Raw genomic sequence first — 23,858 nt, forward strand, 5'->3', positions numbered from 1 at the left:
ACTGAGCTGAATATAGCCCCCTATGGCCAGCTGTCCCTACTATTTAAAACACAGAGAGCGGGGGAGAAGGGGGGGGGTTGGAGTGTTGGGGGGATCTCGGCAACATTCTGGAGCAGCCACAGACAGGACAGAAAAGCTTTGCATGCGTTCAGGTTGTGAACAGAACGTGTCGCCCCAAATGCAGTAGCTTTGACTGTAACCTGCATTGTCAAGATTGAAAGGTAGATTCTGTGATAATCTCTGTCACTGTGTTACAGCATGTGATGTAAGAGTTGCCTGCCGCAGCTCACTAAAGGGGTTGCCTGCCCGCAGCTCACTAGAGGACTTGCCTGCCCGCAGCTCACTAGAGGAGTTGCCTGCCCGCAGCTCACTAGAGGAGTTGCCTGCCCGCAGCTCACTAGAGGAGTTGCCTGCCCGCAGCTCACTAGAGGAGTTGCCTGCCCGCAGCTCACTAGAGGAGTTGCCTGCCCGCAGCTCACTAGAGGAGTTGCCTGCCCGCAGCTCACTAGAGGAGTTGCCTGCCCGCAGCTCACTAGAGGAGTTGCCTGCCCGCAGCTCACTAGAGGAGTTGCCTGCCCGCAGCTCACTAGAGGAGTTGCCTGCCCGCAGCTCACTAGAGGAGTTGCCTGCCGCTGCTCACTAGAGGAGTTGCCTGCCCGCAGCTCACTAGAGGAGTTGCCTGCCCGCAGCTCACTAGAGGAGTTGCCTGCCGCAGCTCACTAGAGGAGTTGCCTGCCCGCAGCTCACTAGAGGAGTTGCCTGCCGCTGCTCACTAGAGGAGTTGCCTGCCGCTGCTCACTAGAGTTGCCTGCCGCTGCTCACTAGAGTTGCCTGCCCGCAGCTCACTAGAGGAGTTGCCTGCCCGCTGCTCACTAGAGGAGTTGCCTGCCGCTGCTCACTAGAGGAGTTGCCTGCCGCTGCTCACTAGAGGAGTTGCCTGCCCGCAGCTCACTAGAGGAGTTGCCTGCCCGCAGCTCACTAGAGGAGTTGCCTGCCGCTGCTCACTAGAGGAGTTGCCTGCCGCTGCTCACTAGAGGAGTTGCCTGCCGCTGCTCACTAGAGGAGTTGCCTGCCGCTGCTCACTAGAGGAGTTGCCTGCCCGCAGCTCACTAGAGGAGTTGCCTGCCCGCAGCTCACTAGAGGAGTTGCCTGCCGCTGCTCACTAGAGGAGTTGCCTGCCGCTGCTCACTAGAGGAGTTGCCTGCCGCTGCTCACTAGAGGAGTTGCCTGCCCGCAGCTCACTAGAGGAGTTGCCTGCCCGCAGCTCACTAGAGGAGTTGCCTGCCCGCTGCTCACTAGAGGAGTTGCCTGCCCGCTGCTCACTAGAGGAGTTGCCTGCCCGCAGCTCACTAGAGGAGTTGCCTGCCCGCAGCTCACTAGAGGAGTTGCCTGCCCGCAGCTCACTAGAGGAGTTGCCTGCCGCTGCTCACTAGAGGAGTTGCCTGCCGCTGCTCACTAGAGGAGTTGCCTGCCGCTGCTCACTAGAGGAGTTGCCTGCCGCTGCTCACTAGAGTTGCATGATGTATTCCATTGCAGTTGTTCTACTAGATAAAGGTTGCAAATCTCCTGAAGGGCCATAGATACTCAGTGTATCAATATGTTCCTTTAAAGAATAACAAGTACAGTACTGAGAGAAATCTAAAACCGGTTGTACTTCGAGGTCATTGTTATTGCCGTCACTGATAACGTTTCCTGCATTTAACCATGAATGATGACTTATCAAAACCGTTGACACAATTACCAATGTTTTCTTTAAATGTGTCTCAAGAATGTCATCAGTATAACATGTGTGGAGTTAAATGTTTTTTGTTGTTTATCAACAAATCCCTTTTCTCTGTGGGGGAGGCTGGGTCTGTAGGTTGAGCTGTGGAGTGGGAAGGTATGTGGCAGATACATGAATGAATGGCAACAGCTGAGCAGGAGAACTCTATCACCAACCCCACCATGTGTGTGTGTGTGTGTGTGTGTGTGTGTGTGTGTGTGTGTGTGTGTGTGTGTGTGTGTGGAGCTCCAACCAGAGCAGTCTCTCACTCTCTCTGGGCTCTCGTCCCTGCTGCTGCCCTCCTTTTTCTCTCCTCCCTCTCTCTTTTTCTTCTTTGGCTTTACCCTGTGGATTTCCACCATCTCATTGGACACCTTAGTAGAGCAGCTCTATCGTTCCTATCTGACTGTCACGACAAGAGAAAACGAGGGAAGGACAGAGAGAAAGAGAAGAAAATAGATTTTCTGACCAGGAAGACAGAAGACGGCAAGTTTTCTTGAGTCAAATCACATCCCCTCTTTTGAAAGGAATTTCAAGCTACTTTTTCTTAATCAACCTTTGACAAGCACAGTCAGAAGTCATCTGGACACGCAATGAATAAGACTAACATCTTCTCCCTGCCTCGACCTTAGTGAGAGGAAAACCAATACGTTCTTGGATGTCGTCTATTGCAGGCGAGACCTCTTTTTAGAGACCCATCGACTGCCTCCCACTCCGTAGTTTGGCCACCGCTATATCAGCATCTATTCAAGACTTGAACGACGACACCGCTATATGAAAATATATTTTTTTACAAAGATAATTAATAGCAAGTCTAAATGATCATGCTGGACACCAACCACTTCCTGTCCTTTGATCTCGCCCCCTTGGACTCTCCTCCAATGGGGGAAGAGCTGGACAAGCAGGACTTGATGGATTATGAGAGACATGCCTATCACAGCCTCAAAGAAGGTGGGTGGGGTTAGAAGACACCCAGTGGAGAGGGGAAAAACTGATCTGATTTGTGTTTTAGATGGAGCCTAGCCCTCGATTTTATAATTTACTAGTTTATGGTCTAGCCAACTTTGGGTTTGATTCTGTATGGTGACAGGACTTCTGTCAAGCTTTTGATACGTCCTCTTCCTGCTCCGTTCTTATTGATGCATTTGATGAACTGTAATAAGCTGTTCATTGGTCATTCCTCATGTCTGTTTGTCTGAAACTCCCTGGTTGTATTATGTAATGGTTAAGCTAACGTCCAAATGATGAGCTCACTGGATCATTACCGCGTGCTTTGCAAATAGACGTGTTCCAAAGGCTATGCCAAGTGTTAGGCTGCTGTTTGCGCCTGCGAGTTTATAAGGGAGACTTGTAGGTTGACGTGTGTGTGTGCACAGCAGGTGTGGGCGGTACTGTGCCAGGTCTGGGGCCCTTTGGGGACAGTGGCATTCAGCAGACATATTTATTAGACCTAATGACACATGAGCACACTGGGATTAGCCCAAGTTGGCCAGCAGTTGGCCCACCTCCCGCTTCTTTTCTCTCTCTGCGTTCTATCTTCTCTCTGCACTCTGTTTTTCTCTCGCTCTCCAGAGTTGGGCTTTGTCCCAATATTCTAATAAATAGCCCTACTTCCTATATGACCGCTGCAGATCCAGAGGGATCTTGTTGGTGAAGGTTACATGGTGGAAGTTGTAACTGTGTCTGTTACTTTCAGTGGTCATGAAGACATGGAAAGATGTGGGCTAGTATTTGGATCGGTGTAGGTCTGAACTGAAGGGTACTGTTATCTATGCCAGTTTGTCACCAAAATCTAAGTTTAGACTTTTCTAACATATACTGCCCAAATTTTTGTAAGAAGAGTGGAGATAAAATGAAAGCTTAATCTTGTGAAGTTGTATGACTTTATTTACAGCATTTATTAATAAGGCATAACAATATTTGATCAAATGTTTCCGGACTGGGAATAATCGGTTCCAAATGTACCTTTTTAAGCCCATGGGTGTTCCAAATAGTAATACATTAAATAATACATTTGAATGAATTTCAAAACGTACAAACTGACATTTCTTATGTAGAATTATATTAATATCCCCCAAAGTTATTAACATAAACTGATAATTACTATTCATTGTGAAAGTTAGGCTTTTGTTCTTGTCAACCAGTACACACTTTTTATTTCAACGAATCACACTTCAATCACGACATGATTAGTTGAATCAGGTGTGTTGTTGCTGGGTAAGAACAAAACGACTGCAGCCATTCTGCCTTGCACAAATAACATAACACAACTTTGAACCAATTATCTGAAAGCTGATTCACATTTGCTGTACTGCTATTCTTCTTAATTTGTTAATTAGTTCCTCATGTTCATTGACTATTGGGGATATCAACTCACTATCCCATGTGTTTCAAAGCACACTGGGCTGAATTGGAACAACAGTGATTTATGTTGAAATGGACCAACTAGCAATATCTACTCATACAATATTTGGAAACCAATGGTTTTGGGGTATAAATATTCACTATAGACTCCAATATTATACAAAGTTAGTATTGATCATATTGACCACTTTATTTATTTCCAATTCCATTCTATATAGAGGGAGTGCTTTTTGTGCTTCTTCACCCTATAAGCCCACCTGAGATAAAGCAAATGTTATTGATCACATACACATGGTTAGCAGATGTTAATGCGAGTGAAATGCTTGTGCTTCTAGTTCCGACCATGCAGTAATATCTAACAAGTAATCTAACAATTTCACAACTACCTTATACACACAAGTGTAAAGGAATGAATAAGAATATGTACATATAAATATATGGATGAGCGATGGCCGAACGGCATAGGCAAGATGCAGTAGATGGTATAGTGTACAGTGTATATCCATATGAGATGAGTAATGTAGGGTATGTTAACATAATATAAAGTGGCATTGTTTAAAATTACTAGTGATACATTTATTACATCAATTTTTTGTATTACTAAAGTGGCTAGAGATGAGTCCGTATGTTGGCAGCAGCCTCTCTCTCTCTCTTGAGATAGAAGCTGTTTTTCAGTCTCTCGGTCCCAGCTTTGATGCACCTGTACTGACCTTGCCTTCTGGATGATAGCGGGGTGAACAGGCAGTGGCTCGGGTGGTTGTTGTCCTTGATGATCTTTTTGGCCTTCCTGTGACATCGGGTGGTGTAGGTGTCCTGGAGGGCAGGCAGTTTGCCCCCACTGATGCGTTGTGCAGACCTCACTACCCTCTGGAGAGCCTTACGGTTGTGGGCGGAGCAGTTACCGTACCAGGCGGTGATACAGCCCAACAGGATGCTATCGATTGTGCATCTGTAAAAGTTTGTGTGTTTTTGGTGACAAGCCAAATTTCTTCAGCTTCCTGAGGTTGAAGAGGCGCTGTTGCGCCTTCACCACGCTGTCTGTGTGGGTGGACCATTTCAGCTTGTCCGTGATGTGTATGCCGGAACTTAAATCTCTCCACCTGCTCCAAGACTGTCCCATCAATGTGGATAGGGAGGTGCTCCCTCTGCTGTTTCCTGAAGTCCACGATCATCTCCTTTGTTTTGTTGACGTTGAGTGTGAAGTTATTTTCCTGACACCACACTTCGAGGGCCCTCACCTCCTCCCTATAGGCCGTCTCGTCGTTGTTGGTAATCAAGCCTAACACACTGTAGTGTCGTCTGCAAACTTGATGATTGAGTTGGAGGCGTGAATGGCCACGCAGTCATGGGTGAACAGGGAGTACAGGAGAGGGCGGAGAATGCACCCTTGTGGGGCCTCAGTGTTGAGGATCAGCGGGGTGGAGATGTTGTTTCCTACCCTCACCACCTGGGGGCGTCCCGTCAAATCCAGGACCCAGTTGCACAGGGCGGGGTCGAGACCCAGGGCTTAATGACGAGTTTGGAGGGTACTATGGTGTTAAATATCAGCACATTAGTCTCATCATTTTACATAAAGCATGATCACTTATCTGAGAAGGTACTAAAAATATTGAAAATGTGTTTATCTGAGGGTCGCCTCAACACCAATGTTTTTCTGCAGCTTTGAACTTACACAAATGTCAACTGAATAATAAAAACATTTGATTGGCTTAGAATAAAAACTGTTATGAATATAACAACCAGATTCACTGGTTGCAACATTACATTTATTTATTTTGTGTTTGAATCCAGACGGAAGTGGACTTAATAGGCACATGGGCTTTATAGGTACATTTACCATAAACAAGGGTCGTTTTACAGTGTCATCTTAACACCAATACTGTCAGTGAGTATCAGATGTGTGAGGTATCAGTCAGATAGTGTTTCTGATCTCTTGTTCTGTGGATAGAAATAGTGCAGGGGGAGGCTTGGAGTGGGTGACAAGGCAATGATGAGAGAGAGTGAGAAAGAGAGAGAATGAGGTAAGGTTATAGTGAGATACTAAATGTGAAGTTCCCCAGGGAAAGAGGAAGAGAGAAATAATTGAGAATGACCTGCCTCAGGGAGCCTGTGAAAGAAAGAAAGAAGCAAGGTTAGGAGAGAGGGTAAAGGGGGAGAGATGTGAGGAAGTGATGGGGACTCTCTCCCAGAATAGATCCTTCTCTTTACTTCCCGTGGGTGCCAAGTGGTGTGGCATGCCCTGGGCTGGCACGTTCCACATGTTTGTGTTATTGTCTGTGTATGTGTGCTTGTGTGCCTGCATAGTCACGTGAGTCAAGTGTATGTGTGTAACAGTGTGTTTATGTTACATACACGTGAGTGCGTTTGTGTGTGTGTCAGCAAGAGCAGAGAGAGAAATGAAGTCCGTTGCTTACAGCAGGGACTCAGAATCCCTGATATGCTGTGAGATTGAAGACCAGACTCAGAACAGGTCTGTGCCCAAACAATTCGAGCTTCTACTTTTAAAAATTCACCTTTCCAGAAACAAATCTCTCATCGTTGCCACTTGTTACAGACCCCATTCAGCCCCCAGCTGTGCCCTGGACACCATATGTGAATTGATTGCCCCCCATCTATCTTCAGAGTTCGTACTGTTAGGTGACCTAAACTGGGACATGCTTAACACCCCGGCCATCCTACAATCTAAGCTAGATGCCCTCAATCTCACACAAATTATCAAGAAACCTACCAGGTACAACCCTAAATCCGTAACCATGGGCACCCACTTAGATATCATTCTGCTGGTGGTTCTCTGATCCACCTCTACGCAGGCGACACCATTCTGCATACATCTGGCCCTTCTTTGGCCACTGTGTTAACAAACCTCCAAACGAGCTTCAATGCCATACAACACTCCTTCCGTGGCCTCCAACTGCTTTTAAATGCTAGTAAAACTAAGTGCATGCTCTTCAACCGATTGCTGCCCACACCCGCGACTGGCATCACTACTCTGGACGGTTCTGATTTAGAATATGTGGACAACTACAAATACCTAGGTGTCTGGCTAGACTGTAAACTCTCCTTCCCAGACTCGCATTAAGCATCTCCAATCTAAAATTAAATCTAGAATCTGCTTCCTATTTCGCAAGCAAAGCCTCTTTCACTCATGCTGCCAAACATACCCTCGTAAAACTGACTATCCTACCGATCCTTGACTTCGGAAATGTAATTTACAAAATAGACTCCAACACTCTACTTAGCAAACTGGATGTAATCTAACACAGTGCCATCTATTTTGTCAATAAAGCCCCATATACTACCCACCACTGCGACCTGTATGCTCTCGTCGGCTGGCCCTCGCTACATATTCGTCGCCAAACCCACTGGCTCCAGGTCATCTAAGTCTTTGCTAGGTAAAGCACCGCCTTATCTCAGCTCACTGGTCACCATAGCAACACGCACACGCTCCAGCAGGTATATTTCACCGGTCATCCCCAAAGCCAACACTTCCTTTGGCCGCCTTTCCTTCCAGTTCTCTACTGCCAGTGACTGGAACGAATTGCAAAAATCACTGAAGCTGGAGTCCTATATTTCCCTCTCTAACTTTAACCATCAGCTGTCAGAGCAGCTTACTGATCATTGTACCTTTACGCAGCCTATCTGTAAATAGCATACCCAACTACTTCATCCCCATATTGTTATTTATCCTCTTGCTCTTTTGGACATCATCATCTGCACGTCTAGCACTCCAGTGTTAATGCTAAATTGTAATTATTTCGCCTCTATGGCCTATTTATTGCCTTACCTCCCTACTCTTCTACATTTGCACACACTGTATATAGATTTTTTATATTGTGTTATTGACGATATGTGTAACTCTGTTGTTTTTGTCGCACTGCTTTGCTTTATCTTGGCCAGGTCGCAGTTGCAAATGAGAACTTGTCCTCAACTGGCCTACCTGGTTAAATAAAGGTGAAATAAAATAAAAAGAACAGCTGACTAGACTCAGACTGCCTGGCACTTCTGATGATGTCATGGTATCAGCCCTCCCTAACAGGTTCTCCTGCCCTTAAAGGACCCGGCGAGAGAGAAGGACACACACACACACACACACACACATATATATATATATATATATATATATATATATATATATATATATATATATATATATATATATATATATATATATATATATATATATATATATATATATATATATATATATATATATATATATATATATATATATATATATATATATATACGCTCTGCATGTGGCCGCTCCACAGAGACTAGCCTACTACATAGAGACGGGAACTGATGACCAAGAAATAGTCCACTCCTAGAAATGCAGCAGTGGCTTGGGACTCTCCTGAGTGCATACAATAATTAAACCAGGGGTGAGTTTCCCAGAAAGCCTGGTTAACAAAAAGGTCACAACAAGTTACTGACACAGTAGCAGGATAGAGAGATGTGTATCTATTATAATAATAAATAGGTGGGTGCTTATATTTGGCCTATATGAATTGGAAATGTGCTTTTTGCTAATCCCAACTCCACAGAGACACCCTCAGAGAGTGGGGTCATGGCCAGGGTCAGCCATTATCAACGGCGACCCTGGAGAAAAGGGTTAAGTGGCTTGCTCAAGGGCACGTTGACAGATTTTTCACTTTGTCGGCTTGGGGATTCTGACCTTTAGGTTACTGGCTCAAAGCTCTAACTGTTAAGCTACCTGCCACCAGTGTGACTCATGAACACAGTCATTTAGGTGGTCAGTTGTTCTGATTGGAAGACTGATAAGGGTCTACTTACTTCCTTTAATTGTTGCAAGATTTGTAGTACATAATAGTTTGTACTGCAAATCTTTCAACAATTAAAGGAAGTATACCATAGCTGGCTTAACAGGCTACTGTGAGGAATTAATCAATAGGTCATGCTAAGTGGTTAAACAGTGAGAAAACAGTCTGCTGACAGACAAGACTGACTGTGTGATTGTATCTCTGAGTCGTTATGTAAGAGATGTTTCCTGTTTTGAAATAACGATGTGTCAGGCGTACATGCAACAAGGAGTCTCTCAAACACACATTCTTCTGTGTTTTTATAAGCGCACTTTGAGTTTAGAAACAGGAAGTGTGTAATAATGTCACTGTACTCCGCCCTCCTTTGCAACAGCAACAAAAAAAACAAAAAAAAGAGCGAGGGAGGAAGTAAAAAAGAGTGAGGGTTCTGTCCATTGAGTCCTGCTCTATCCGTCTGCTCGTGTGTTTGTTGACATAAGGATACCCTCTCTGCCCTGCAGATGGATTCTTCAGTGTAGGATGGCAGTCTAGACCTGAAACTCTTGTTTTGAAGAGGTTGTTGTTGTTTCCATGCTGGCAGTTGCTGACTCTCCTCTACCTCTCTCTCACTGTCCTCATGCAGTCCTCCAGCTCAAACTACAGCAGAGACGCACCCGGGAGGAACTGGTCAGCCAAGGGATCATGCCACGTAAGTAGTGCCCAAACTCTTTATCCTTATCTCTATTGTCTAGAGCAGCAAATATAATAGAATATCACTCTTCATGCTTGACCAGCACAGTTTCTGTTCCGGTTCCATTGGACAGACAGGCCTGTTGTGTTGTGTTAGCGTTGTCATTTGCATTGTGTTGTCTTGTGTTTTGCGTTGTTGTGTTATCAAGTGGGCCAGCCAGCTTCCCCTTCTGTGTCCACTTCCTGTTCTGTGCTCTGTTTAGTAGCTGAAGAGACTCAGTGTTCAGCTGTAGGAAGGAGGAAGTGCATGGGCTATCTCTCGGTTCTTACTGGAGAGAGAAGCTGACTAACTCCCTAACCTGCACCCTTCAGAAGGACCCTAGCAAGGCCACAATTGTCACTGTCAGTGACAGCGTTGTCACTGACTCTCCTTGACAAGTGCACTCAGTCTGCACCCCGGTTGGGGTCTGTTCGATTTTCAATTCAGGATTTGCTTCTGTTATGACCTAGCCTGATCCAAGACCATCCTGACCGCGTCACTCTTGTTTCGCTTCACTTCAACAGAATGTAAGCTTGCGAGTGCTCCGGATGGTTGTGCTAGGCTAGTTACGATGGGTCACAAAGTGCAAAGTGGCTAACCTGGCCCTAAGATGGGCCTCTCCTCTGTGATCCCACTCTTATTACACAACAACAACAGGCCAGGGGAACTGTGTATCTACTGTGTATCTACACAGTTACCCTGCACAGACAGACATACATACAGGACTTTATTCCAGATTAGTCCAGATTACTGAGGATCAGGTTGTCTTCCTGTGGGGGAGGCATTACAACCCAACCTTTATAAGTCACTTGTTATGACTAAGGCCCAAGGCTATAGCAGAATACAGGGCCTTGACGGTAAAACCGTTGTCTGTTGACGGTAGTGCTCATGTCATGGATTTACAGTCAAGGTAGAGTTGGATATATAAATAAGAGTGAATTACAGAGTAGACAGGATCCTCCATGATCCATTTGCATGTATTTGGAGACAAATGTTGACTTGATATGAGTGGTTAGGCCAATATTTAGGCCTGCTAGTCTGTGACCCCATCCCCCCGGTTGACCTCCTAACCTCTGGCTTGACCCCTTCCTGTAAGCCAGCATTACGTCCCACAATGGACGGACACACACACACACACACACACACACACACACACACACACACACACACACACACACACACACAGGTGATGTGATGATGAAATCTTCAGTGTCCCTCCATCATCCTCTTCAACTTTCCACTGTGTGTGTCTTGTACTTGTTTTGGTGTGTATGTTTGTGTGCTTACATGTATGTCCACATTTGTGTTTTGATCGGGGCTGCTGGGGTGAGATGCTTAGTGACACACACACACACACAGACAGACAGGGACATGCTGAGGACCAATACAGTTGAAGAGTGATGAATGTAGAAAGTCCCCCTCTCAGAAAGTCGTTCCATCACTCCTCTCTCTCATCTGTCCGCCCCTCCTTAAAGATCCTGTCTGGTCTGTTATTCAGATCTTTATTGATTGTTCTCAGACGTACACCTCTCTCATACTATAGCAGGCTGTTCCTCCTTCACTGTTCTGCTGAAACGAGTCAGGCACCAGTCAATACAAAAACACACTTCTATTTTCTCTTACTGTTTGGTGGTTATAACTCCTTTGACCTTTTCCTATAGAGTTCTGCTTTGAGTGTGTTCTCACACTGTCAATCTCCAGTGGTGGTGAAGAGCTCACAGCATAGTCTGTACTCCTTCGTTCATTCTCTCTTCCTTCGTCGTTTCTCCCTCTTTCCCTCACTGTCCACAGCACTGAAGAGTCCGGCAGCCTTCCACGAGCAGCGGAGGAGTCTGGAGAGAGCCAGGGTGAGTCTCTCCACGTCGGTCTTTCTTTCTGTAGTTCAATATGTGCACTCTTTGTTGAACTGCGTCCTCTCTCTGAGACAACACTCATCTCTCTCTCTCTCTCTCTCTCTCTCTCTCTCTCTCTCTCTCTCTCTCTCTTCTCCCACCCCCCTCTCCTCCCTTCCAGACTGAGGACTATCTGAAGAGGAAGATCAGGAGTCGTCCTGAGCGCTCAGAGCTGGTCAGGATGCACATACTGGAGGGTGAGTCACAGCGCCCCCTCTCTGATCACCACAGAACTACACCGTCACACGCTACTTCTCGACGTGGTTACATTGAGCCAACTATACCACGTCTGTTTGTGCTGCTCTATATACATAAGTATGTTTAGTTATGCACTTGTTTGTGGACTTTGTGTACCTAATTGAGTGGTGTCTGTACATCCTTGTGAAACAATGTGTTTTTCTCTTCACACAGAGACGTCAGCAGAGCCGTCTCTGCAGGCCAAGCAGCTGCAGCTGAAGAGGGCCAGGCTGGCTGATGACCTCAATGATAAGATCTCCCACAGACCTGGTCCTATAGAGCTTATCCACAAGAACATCCTGCCTGTAGACCTGGACTGTCCTCTGCAACACTCACTACTGGGTATGGACACGCACTGTCTACTGCAATACACACACAGTTCAAATGTTCCTCAAAATGTTATCATTGCAATATCACAATGTCACAGTACTGAACTGGTGTCAGGACATTGTTATTGCAAAATCCTCATGGTGGAGACTGTGAGACCATCATTAGTCATTCTGGTTTGGCAATCTCCTCTTGGTGTATTGCCAATTACTAATCTCACAGTTTGAAATACAGATGTTTGTTGTAGTGATACTGAACCTCACAACTTACCAACTAGTTTTTGTAGAAGATCATTTGTTTGGTGAGAAGAACGGTGAAATATAGGTTTAATTAATCTCTCTACTAGAGGTCGACCGATTATGCTTTTTCAACGCCGATACAGATTATTGGGGGATCAAAACCGCTGATGCCGATTAATCGGACGATTTTTAATTTATTTATTTATTTGTAATAATGACAATTACAACAATACTGAATGAACACTTATTTTAACTTAATATAGTACATCAATCAAATCAATTTAGCCTCAAGTAAATAATGAAACATGTTCAATTTGTTTTAAATAATGCAAAAACAAAGTGTTGGAAAAGAAAGTAAAAGTGCAATATGTGCCATGTAAGAAAGCTAACGTTTCAGTTCCTTGCTCAGAACATGAGAACATGTGAAAGCTGGTGGTTCCTTTTAACATGAGTCTTCAATATTCCCAGGTAAGAAGTTTTAGGTTGTAGTTATTATAGGAATTATAGGACTATTTCCCTCTATACCATTTGTATTTCATTAACCTTTGACTATTGGATGTTCTTATAGGCACTTTAGTATTGCCAGTGTAACAGTATAGCTTCCGTCCCTCTCCTCGCTCCTCCCTGGGCTCGAACCAGCAACACAACGACAACAGCCACCATTGAAGCAGTGTTGCCCATGCAGAGCAAGGGGAACAACTACTAGAAGGCTCAGAGCAAGTGACGTTTGAAACGCTATTAGCGCGCACCCCGCTAACTAGCCAGCCATTTCACTTCGGTTACACCAGCCTCATCTCGGGAGTTGATAGGCTTGAAGTCATAAACAGTGCAATGCTTGACGCACAACGAAGAGCTGCTGGCAAAACGCACGAAAGTGCTGTTTGAATGAATGTTTACGCGCCTGCTTCTGCCTACCACCGCTCAGTCAGATACTTAGATACTTGTATGCTTAGTCAGATTATATGCAACGCAGGACACGCTAGATAATATCTAGTAATATCATCAACCATGTGTAGTTAACTAGTGATTATGATTGATTGATTGTTTTTTATAAGATAAGCTTAATGCTAGCTAGCAATTTACCTTGGCTTACTGCATTCGCGTAACAAGCAGTCTCCTTGTGGAGTGCAACGAGAGAGAGGCAGGTCGTTATTGGGTTGGACTAGTTAACTGTAAGGTTGCAAGATTGACGAGGTGAAAATCTGGAACCCAACGTTCCTAGGCCGTCATTGAAAATAAGAATGTGTTCATAACTGACTTGCCTAGTTAAATAAAGGTATAAAAAAATATATTTAAAAAAATCGGCAACTCTGCACCCAAAAATACCGATTTCCGATTGTTATGAAAACTTGAAATCGGCCATTCTGATTAATCGGTCGACCTCTGCTCTCTACCACACACAGATTCTCCAAAGGGTGCAGGAGAGTCCTCATTGGACGAGGACAGCAGTGATGCGTTTTCTCCGGACACTCTAGCCAATCACGACTCTCCACTGGGTGCTGTCTCCCAGCTGTCACCCTCTGACATGCTCACTCAGAACGGGGACATGTCCCCCTCACAGGTACAGATCATTCTAAAAATCTTTTTTATTTTTGTACAGTACTTATAGCCACAGAATGGAGATTACATAGACGAGTAATCGCGTGAGTTGTCCCATTATTGGCGCTTCAACTGACCAATCAGATGTTTTCTTAGTTCCTTACCCAGGTCCCTCCTCCCCCTCCTCCGCTGTTGCTGAATGACCATGACTCCTTGCAACGACAGAAGCTGACCAATGGGACAGTGACGCCAGTTGCTTCCCGCCCTGTCAGTGGTCAAACCAAGGTGAGGGACATCCCCTGTTAGTCTGAATATCTTGCTATGAAGGTTGGAATGTAATACTTTCTGTATACAATCATATTTACTTACTTACTCTTACCCTCCCTCCCTTGATCTCGCTCGCTCACTCTATCGATCCTTCCCTATCTCCCTGTAACTCTGTTCCAGTCCAAGCCCAGCTTGGAGCGCCTCTCCCAGAGGCCTAAGAAGTCAAAAGACGTGAAGCCCAAGGTGAAGAAGCTGAAGTACCACCAGTACATCCCTCCGGACCAGAAGGCTGACCGGGAGCCTCCCCCTCAGTTGGACTCCACCTACGCCAAGATCCTCCACCAGCAGCAACTCTTCCTCCAGCTGCAGATCCTCAACCAACAGCAGCAGCAGCACTACAACTACCACACCATCCTCCCAGCACCACCCAAGTGAGTGTGTGTGTGTGTGTGTGTGTGTGTGTGTGTGTTGGGATTGGAATTGGCAATGCTGTTTAATGGCATGTGGTTTTGTGTGTTAAAGCGACTGTGCCACCCTGTGTGCGTGGTTGTGTGCTTGTGAACTCACTTCTCTGTTTCTTGTTTCTCCTCAGACCACCTGCAGAGCAGCCAACTTCAACAAACCCCGGCCCCTCCCCTTCACGCAGTGTTCCCCCGACGACCCCGGCCCCTTCCAATCAGCATGGGCCAAGTCGTCAGAGCCAAACCCCTGTGGGAGGGGCCAAACCTTTGACGTTACCAGCCAACCTGGATGACTTCAAAGTGAGTAGATGCCAGATGGTGAAGCGTGATTCATTACGCGAGAGAATGCATTTCCACTGCTCCAGAGTCCAATGGCGGCAAGCTTTACACCATTCAAACGAACGCTTGGCATTGCGCATTGTGATCTTAGGCTTGCGTGTGGCTGCCGATGAGCAGTTCTAGTGCTGACCTTGCTTCCAGAGGCAGTTTGGAACTTGGTAGTGAGTGTTGCAAACGAAGTCAGCACTCAGCGGTGTTGTTCTGTGAGCTTGTGTGACCTACCACTTCACGGCTGAGCCGTTGTCTCTCCTAGACGTTTCCACTTCACAATAACAGCACTTACAGTTGACCAGGGCAGCTCTAGCAGGACAGAAATTTGACGAACTGACTTTTTGGAAAGGTGGCATCTTATGACGGTGCCACGTTGAAAGTCACTGAGCTCTTCAGTAAGGCCATTCTACTGTCAATGTTTGTCTATGGAGATTGTATGGCTGTGTGCTCGATTTCATACACCTGTCACTAACGGGTGTTGCTGAAATAGCCGAGTCCACTAATTTGAATGGAGTGTGCACATACTTTTGTGTATATATATAGTGTACTTAACAAGGGGGTAAGGATCAGAATCATAACTCTTCTTCTCCCCTCCAGGTTGCTGAGCTGAAACAGGAGCTGAAACTGCGGAGTCTGACCGTATCTGGCACTAAGATGGACCTTATCGATAGGCTGAGAAACTACCAGGAGCAGAATGGTGGAGGTGGAGCTGGTGTCACTGCGACTGTAACCCCTAAACCCAGCCTACCAACCCCACAGCACGCCTCAACCCAACCTGCTGGCTTCACCATCTCTGCCCCCCCCCATGCCGGGACCAATACCCTCACCCACCAATCAGGAGAGGCAGGCGGGAAGATACCCGCTTTCTCATTGGCTCAGAGTGCTGCTCCAGCCCGTATTATGAGGTTTGGGAGTACAAACTCCTCCCCTCCTGTGTCTCCCACCCCGTCAGAACGGTCGCTGGCGGTAATGAGCCCCGATGAGACCAGCTGTAATGGAGACTTATTTGGGGAGATGGTGAGCTCTCCCCTGACCCAGCTCAGCCTGCACCCTTCCCCAGCCTCCATCAAAGAGGAGAACCAGGGTCACTTACCCACCTGCAGCCTCTCCCAGTCTCAGCTTTCACCCACTGCGCCTCAGCCTGCCACCCCACCTCAGGAGCCCTCAGGAGCCCCTGGGGCAGCCATGGAGGCCTCACCCTTGGACAAGGACCAGTTGCTCCAGGAGAAGGACAAGCAGATCGAGGAGCTGACACGCATGCTGAGGCAGAAACAGAGGCTGGTGGAGACCCTGCGCTCGCAACTGGAGCACGGGAAACAGACAGGATTGAAAGAGATGCAGGGTGTGGTGATAAACGGTTATGCCCAGGAGGCCCAAACCAAAACCACCTCCATCAGAGCCTCAACCATTCTCTATCCCACTCTCACCAATGGAGAGATGGTGAGGGTCAAGAAAGAGGTAGAGACGCAAGAAGAGATGGAGGGGTTGGACGAAGCTCAGCCTAAGGGACAGCCTCAGCCGACACAGTGCTCCCAGCAGACTCTGCTCAAACTGCAGCAGATCCACCGGATACAGGTTCAACAACAGACACAACAACTACTTCAGACACAACAACAACAGCAGACACAACAACAGCAGTCCCAACAGCTCCAGCAACAAAAACAGCAACAACAGACACAGCAGATGCAGCAGCAGAAGACATCAGCCCAGATGCTACTCCAGCAACAGCAGCAGCTGCAGCAGCTGATCATCCAGCAGACCCAGCAGAAACAGCTCCAGCTGCAGCACAAACAGCTGCAGGTCCAGCAGAGGAAGCAGCAGAGACAGGCCCAGAGACAGCAGCAGAACAAACAACTGAGTCAGACCGTCACCACACAACAGGTACATTCAGTCATTACAGATCTATATCGTACAGTCTATAGATCTACGGTACAGGTATACACACTGCAGACGGTCACCGCACATCAGGTACATATTTAACAGAATTAACCTTGTCTGAAACCATACATGCATTTTTAATGGAATAAATTTGTCTGAAACCCAAAGACTATTCTTGACCTCAGCGGGCAAAGACCTGGGTCTGTCTCTTCCCCATCTCTGTTGGGCTGTTGGTTTGAATATGTCTGTTCTCTACTCCTATTCTCTCCAGGTCACTCCAGTCTTCATCGGCCAACAGAATGGCACCCAGGTCCCCGCCCAGACCTTCTCATTGGACCTCCTCAAGTCGGGCACCACACCCACCCTTGTCACCGACGGCAACGGCAACCACTACCTGATAGCACTGACCAATCACAATGCAGAGGGCCAGAACGGCATGACCTCATTGGGCAAAACTAGTGGATCACAACGCATCACACTACAGGTACAGTTACGCTGGAAATCTGCTAATAAGTGTTACAGGTTTCTATGTTAAAACCTCTCTAGGCTAGGTGTAACGCTACTGTCCCACCTGACCAACATTCAGTGAAAGTGCAGGGCGCCAAATTCAAACAACAGAAATCTCATAGTTAAAATTCCTCGAACATACAATTATTATTCACCATTTATTGTTATACACCAACTTCTTGTTAATCCAACCACAGTATCCGATTTCAAAAAGACTTCACGGTGAAAGCATACCATGCGATTATCTGAGGACAGCACCTAGTCACAAAAAACATACAGCCATTTTCCAGCCAATGAGAGGAGTCACAAAAAGCAGAAATAGAGAGAGAATGAATCACTAACCTTTGATCTTCATCAGATGGCACTCATAGGACTTCATTTTACACAATTACATGTGTGTGTTGTTCGATAAAGTTCATAATTATATCCAAAAATCTCAGTTTACATTGGCGCGTTATGTTCAGTAATATTTTGCAGAGAGCCACATCAATTTACAGAAATACTCATCATAAACGTTGATGAAAGATACAAGTGTTATACATAGGTTTCAAAAGAAACTTCTCCTTAATGCAACCGCTGTTTCAGATTTCAAAAAAGCTTTACGGTGAAAGCACACCATGTGATTATCTGAGGACAGTGCTGAGCCCCCCAAATAAGCCATACAGATACCCGCCAAGTTGTGGAGTCAACAGAAGTCAGAAATAGCGTTATAAATATTCACTTACCTTTGAGGATCTTCATCGGGATGCACTCCCAGGAATCCCAGTTCCACAATAAATGTTTGTTTTGTTCGATAAAGTCCATATTTATGTCCAAATACCTCCTTTTTGTTCGCGCGCTTAGTTCACCAATCCAAATGCACAAGGCGCGGGCACGAAGTCCAGACGAAAAGTAAAAAAAGTTCCATTACAGGTCGTAGAAACATGTCAAACGATGTATATAATCAATCTTTAGGATGTTTTTATCATAAAGCTTCAATAATATTCCAACCGGACAATTCCTTTGTCATTAAAAAGGAAAGGGAACGGAGCTTGTGCTCACGGCCGCGCGCGATAAACAACTCATAGCTTTCAGCTGAGCCATCTACTGTGAGTGGTCTTATTCGCTCCCCTTTCACAATAGAAGCCTGAAACAACTTTCTAAAGACTGTTGACATCTAGTGGAAGCCTTAGGAAGTGCAGTCTGACCCCATTTACCCCATATTGGATAGGCAATCACTTGAAAAACTGCAAACCTCAGATTTCCCACTTCCTGGTTGGATTTTTCTCAGGTTTTCGCATGCCATATGAGTTATGTTATACTCACAGACATCATTCAAACAGTTAACTTCAGAGTGTTTTCTGTCCAAATCTAATAATAATATGCATATCCTAGCTTCTGGGCCTGAGTAGCAGGCAGTTTACTCTGGGCAGGCTTTTCATCCGGACGTGATAAATACTGCCCCCCTATCCCAAAGAAGAAATTATTGTGAAATATGGTAGCACAGTGCAGTAAACCACTTCGGTTGGATGTCCGTGGCCTCGTGGAAATCGAGTTAGCATAATACAAAAATCCACAATAAACTCTGTCAGTTTAAGCTAGAGACATGTTTTTTTGCATCAGATGCGTCTCAATCCACCACATCCGCCAATTGCACTTCTGCATCGATTTTATACACCTTTCAGCAACCAATTGTGGCTGAAATATCCAAATCCACTAATTTGAAGGGGTGTCCACATACTTTTGTATGTATAGTGTATCTCTCGGATATAGGACTGACACTTCAGAACAAACTTCCTTTAGATTTGTTTTGGGGGCTATCTGTTGTTCCATGTAGTGAATCCGTTATTTGATGCTTTTGTATGGGCTAATAGCAGTAAATCAAATAGCTAAATGACCTTCTTAAAACAATTCCATATAGCTTAGTACAGTGGTCACCAACTCGATTGACTGGTCAATCTCCAAGCCATTCGTAGTCGATCACCAAACATTTCTGTAAAAAAAACAACGATAAAGCCTTGCGTTCCTATTTTTTGTTATTGGTTTCACACTGTTGAAAGCAGGTGCACTTGATTCAACAGCCCTAGCGCCGGGAAGGCAAAGTGTTCCAATTTTGAACCATTTCATGTCTGAAGGTAGAACTCTGCCTACCCACCAGGCCCAGAGAGCAAATCAAGTGCATCTATAGGCCTACTGCTGGCCAATCAGATAGCTCGGATCAGTGTCTGCAGTTTCCTCGCAACATAAACTGTATAACGAAGCTATGTACGCACAGCAATGTTGATCATGTGAGATTTCAAAACTTTGAAAACCATGGCTAAAGAGAGACTCAACAAATACAGAACCTTTTGTTTTTGATTCTGAACTCAATATAGTCATTTCAATCAGAAAATTAACAGAAATGGCATTGACAAAATTGACACCCTAGACTTTGGTCAAAATAACTGCAATTAAGTGCTTCCTATAGCCACGGATGAGCTTCCTGCACCAATCTTCCATCAGGTTTAGTCTTGCAGCCACGTCCAGGGAGGTTTCAAAGTGGTCTGAGAAGAACAACATTGGAAGGGCAATTCAAGCATTGCCAATGTGCAGTGATAATGTATTGGGCCTATAGCCTACTGCACAAACCTCATTACTACAGAAGTGTTTTTAATTGGTTAATGTTGCGTAGGCTTATGTTTTTCAAGTCATGTATCCCATTTATTTTTTTGTCTGAGCGGGAGATCTCTGCTTGCATTTTGACTCAGTGATTTTGACTCTCCCAGTCATATTGTCAACAAGGCAGCCTTATGTATCGTTCAAAAACCTACCTTTTCCATAAAATATGTTAGTTTTCATTGGGAAGGCACATAAAGCGTTTTTATCAAAAGCCATCACTTTTGCATGTGAAACCCTACTCATTACTCCACATGCTTAACCTACGTCACTTTTGTTTTTTTCTGCCGATTTCAACGTCGGCCAGAGCGGGACTCACACCAGGGATGCAGCCCGGTCCAAAACAAATGCAATCCTTTTTCACCCGGGCCAGCTTAATCAAAATCCATCCATGTTTAATGGTGAATTCAATCTCCCTATTTTGTCCTCTAGCGATTGCAGTCAACTCCAGGCAAACTCCCCAGCCAATCCCCAGCTGAGATACTCAGCTCTGACACTCAATCAAAACAACAGTTACAACCAGGCCCTGTCAACCAGCCTATCAAAAAGGTATGAGAATTACAACTAATCAAGGCATATACAAAGTCTGCTCTTACACACACACAATTTTAGCTGTCACTGTCTGGCAATACTCTTAAAATCATCACTGTCTTTTTTCTCTCCTTCAGGAACAGAAGGCGGTTCTACATCTGGAGACCAATGGCATGACCAATGGAGTAACAGAGCCAAGTCAGTCTGTCTCCGCTCCGCCCAATCTCCATCCTTTCTTTGACGAGGTGTCAAACTCGTCTGAAAGCCCAAGCACAGCTTCCCCCTTCCTCAAGGTAAGACCAATTCTGCAATGATCATTCATGGCATGTCCACTGTCATCCCATATTTGGCTTTTCATTCATCTGCAACTATATTTTTTACTTGCATTTATTCTTTCTTTGTAGCCTATTTCCTTTCCCCTTCCCTCATCCTTTCTTTATTCTCTCCTTCCACCCTTTCAGAGAGAAGTGTGTCCGACCTTTGACCGGCACACATTGTTCACCCCTCCCTCTCCTAAACAGACCTCTTTCTCCTCCACTCAACGCCTCAAAGTATGTCCTTCACTCCTGCCTTGTCCCTCTGCACATGTCTATCCATGTCTTTCCTGTTCATTATTTTTCTCTTCCATCTTTCATTTTCTCTGTCCATCTGTTAGCATTGATCTTATCTCAAATTTGCTCAGTATGTTGTTGATTTTATAGTACTGCACATGATTGCCGGTTTTGTTGAACAGCCATGAGTACTGTAAACTGTACTAAATGTCTTCTTTGCCCCCAGGAGAACGGCCTGAGCAGTCAACAGATGGACGACCTGTTTGACATCCTCTTGAAGAGTGGAGGTAATCGAACAGAGCAGTGTACACACAACACTCACACAAATATCTTCATAATGTCTTACATGCTGACCACACCGCTCGCGTCGCGTGTGCCAATGAGAGACTGCGTTGCCAAGCCCTAAAATAGAGGTCGGTTCTCTTTGTAACGCTGAACGCGGTGCAAGTCCTGCTTCTCCCATCTCCTCATTTGGTTTATAGAAGCAGATACCCGCGTGGGTGATTGAAAGATTAACTGAGTTTGGTTGGTTGTCATGGTAACTATGAAAGTTAGATGCCAATCGCCATATAAAGTCCAAACAAGAAAAGGCCTGGAAGGAGGAGAGATGACTTGAAACGATTCGGTTGACCGTTTTATGTGTGGATTTCAGGTAAGATAACAACTCAACGTTTATATCCCAGGACAAATTATCTAGCAACAGCAGGCTAGCTAGCTACATTTCCATAAATGTTTAATGATTTTCAACCTGTACCCAAATAAATATATTTCAACCTGCTTGTCATGATCGCGTTTGGTGTGGGGGGACAAAATAAATTTGCGTACGATGGCCGATGCGTGTGGCCGGTTTGGGTACGGTGTTACTGCCAATACATGAGCGCCAACCCATTTGTTTGATAATTGTTAATATTTATGCTTTTTCTTTCTCTTCCCCACCCAGAAATCTCTGGATTCCGATCAGACCCTTCCCTGGCCCTCCTCCACTCCAACCCCCCCACCCCTCCCTCGTCCCCTCTCCACCTGTCGCCCCCCACACCCCCTCCGGAGCCCTCCCTACCCGCCCTGCCCTCCCAGCAGCCATTGCCCTGCCCAGGAAGTAGTCGTCTGGAGGATTTCCTGGAGAGCACCACCGGCACGCCCATCCTGGGAGTGGAGCCTGACGGTGGCCTGACTTTAATTGACGACCTCCACAGCCAAATGCTGAGCACCTCCAGCATCCTGGACCATCCCCCCTCCCCGATGGACATGGACACCAGTGACCTGGGCTTCTCCCCCCACCCAGCAGGGCTTGACTTCGGGGACCCAGCCCTGGACAGCATGGACTGGCTAGACATCTCCATGGGAGGTGGAGAGGGAACGAGTCTTGCCCCTCTGGGCCCCCACACGCTCCCTAGTGTGTTCTCAGTAGACTTTCTGGACAGCTCGGACCTCACTCTGCACTGGGACTCCTGTTTGTAGCTTCTACGGAGTGAGGAGTGGTAAAGACTCACACACAAAGACACACGCTCACGCATACTGCGTACAGGCTCTTATCTCTCTCACGCAAACACTCTTACTTGATAAGCAGGTCCACCACTCTGGAGGTTACCTGGCCCAGCCACATTCACTGAGACCGGGGGCCTTGCCCTGCATTCACTCTAGTTGGACAGGCTGAAGAGCAAAACTGACTTTAGATCAGAGGCAGTGGGTGAGAGGTGGTACTGCATTAGTGGAGCTTGGTCTATGACACACCCTTATGGTGACAAAGGGTAATACACGTGGAGGGCAGACCCAAAGTGTCAGTGGTGCCTGCACTGATTGGTGGAAAGCTGTAATGAACAAACCTCATTGGTGGAAAATAATGAATCGAACCTCATTGGTGCAAACCAGAGGAGCTTTTACAATGGTATTTAATGTTTAGCTCAACGGAAACTGCACTGAACGACCAGTGGAAAAGCGGGTTGATTATGGTGGCCCAGAGGGAGGTTGTGTATGGTGTGTGCTGCACGAGTTAATACGATTTTCAAATGGTCACACCAATATTGATCAACCACACCTCGCTGCACTATCCAAACAGAAGCAAATGTACGGCAAAGGCTGTTGAACGGTACACGCCATTTTGGGGAAGCGTGTCCGCCACGCAACCTAGCAAACGTTGTATTGAATTGAACGCACCCCAATTGGTGAAATGAACCTCATTGGAGGAGGCAGTTACTGGAGGTGTTTGCTAGGCCACTATGCATTTCTGTATGTGGGGGGTGTATTATTGATTGTCCATGTTTTTCTTCCCAGTTGCATAGAATAGCAGGTGGGGAATAAAGTGGTCATGGCTTGGTTTCCAAACAACTTGGACCATGTCATTTTATATGAAAAAAATATATATAAAAAATGCAATAAACTTGAAAATATGTGTGTTGTTTTTATTATACCATAACCTTTTGTAAATGCACACTGATTTGGTGACTGTCTATGCCTTGGTACAGTTTTTGTGGCACTGGACATAGCCACTGGAGGGCGACATTATCATTGACAAAATACTGCTTGAGAGTTACCCATCACAGATCAACTGCACTTTTTGTTTTTAGGCCAAGTTAACTGGTCTTTAACCTAAATTAATGTGTACATTTATGTGAGAAATCAGCATTTGAGGACTGCTTTGGATGCACATGTGCCCAGAGAGATGGCAACCTTAGCTTAGGTCCAGCATTGTCTTGATTACATTGGGTCGGCAAGCCCAAGTTGATTATTATGTTCAGATGGTGACAGAAACAAACTGATTAAAAAAAGGAAAACTACAAACAGGCCTAAACTAACCCAGCAGCCTCACGGCTTATCAACTGGGACACTGACTGAACATCACATTAATTGTC

General features: G+C 45.7%; 1 protein-coding gene across 5 annotated transcripts in view; it reads left to right on the forward strand.

Annotated features, from left to right (window-relative positions):
- The window catches only part of LOC110499104 (myocardin-related transcription factor A), a 43,407-nt gene extending 20,009 nt beyond the window's left edge, over window positions 1–23,398 (forward strand). For 3 of the 5 annotated variants that reach the window (XM_021576006.2, XM_036955960.1, XM_021576009.2), the window contains 15 exons: window positions 9,530–9,595; window positions 11,408–11,463; window positions 11,630–11,705; window positions 11,920–12,087; window positions 13,715–13,872; window positions 14,007–14,135; window positions 14,298–14,548; window positions 14,710–14,878; window positions 15,506–16,789; window positions 17,058–17,270; window positions 20,360–20,476; window positions 20,596–20,751; window positions 20,920–21,009; window positions 21,236–21,296; window positions 21,950–23,398. In XM_021576006.2, coding sequence (XP_021431681.2) covers window positions 9,530–9,595; window positions 11,408–11,463; window positions 11,630–11,705; window positions 11,920–12,087; window positions 13,715–13,872; window positions 14,007–14,135; window positions 14,298–14,548; window positions 14,710–14,878; window positions 15,506–16,789; window positions 17,058–17,270; window positions 20,360–20,476; window positions 20,596–20,751; window positions 20,920–21,009; window positions 21,236–21,296; window positions 21,950–22,467 — 3,512 coding nt within the window. In that variant the 3' untranslated portion in view covers window positions 22,468–23,398. Of the gene's footprint in view, window positions 1–2,022; window positions 2,714–9,529; window positions 9,596–11,407; window positions 11,464–11,629; window positions 11,706–11,919; window positions 12,088–13,714; window positions 13,873–14,006; window positions 14,136–14,297; window positions 14,549–14,709; window positions 14,879–15,505; window positions 16,790–17,057; window positions 17,271–20,359; window positions 20,477–20,595; window positions 20,752–20,919; window positions 21,010–21,235; window positions 21,297–21,949 lie in introns of those variants that run through there. The other 2 variants (XM_021576005.2, XM_036955961.1) reach the window with 2 other exon arrangements.
- Window positions 23,399–23,858: the final 460 nt, after the last annotated feature.

This window comes from Oncorhynchus mykiss, chromosome 20, assembly GCF_013265735.2.
Source record: "Oncorhynchus mykiss isolate Arlee chromosome 20, USDA_OmykA_1.1, whole genome shotgun sequence".
In the NCBI taxonomy this organism is placed as follows: domain Eukaryota; kingdom Metazoa; phylum Chordata; class Actinopteri; order Salmoniformes; family Salmonidae; genus Oncorhynchus; species Oncorhynchus mykiss.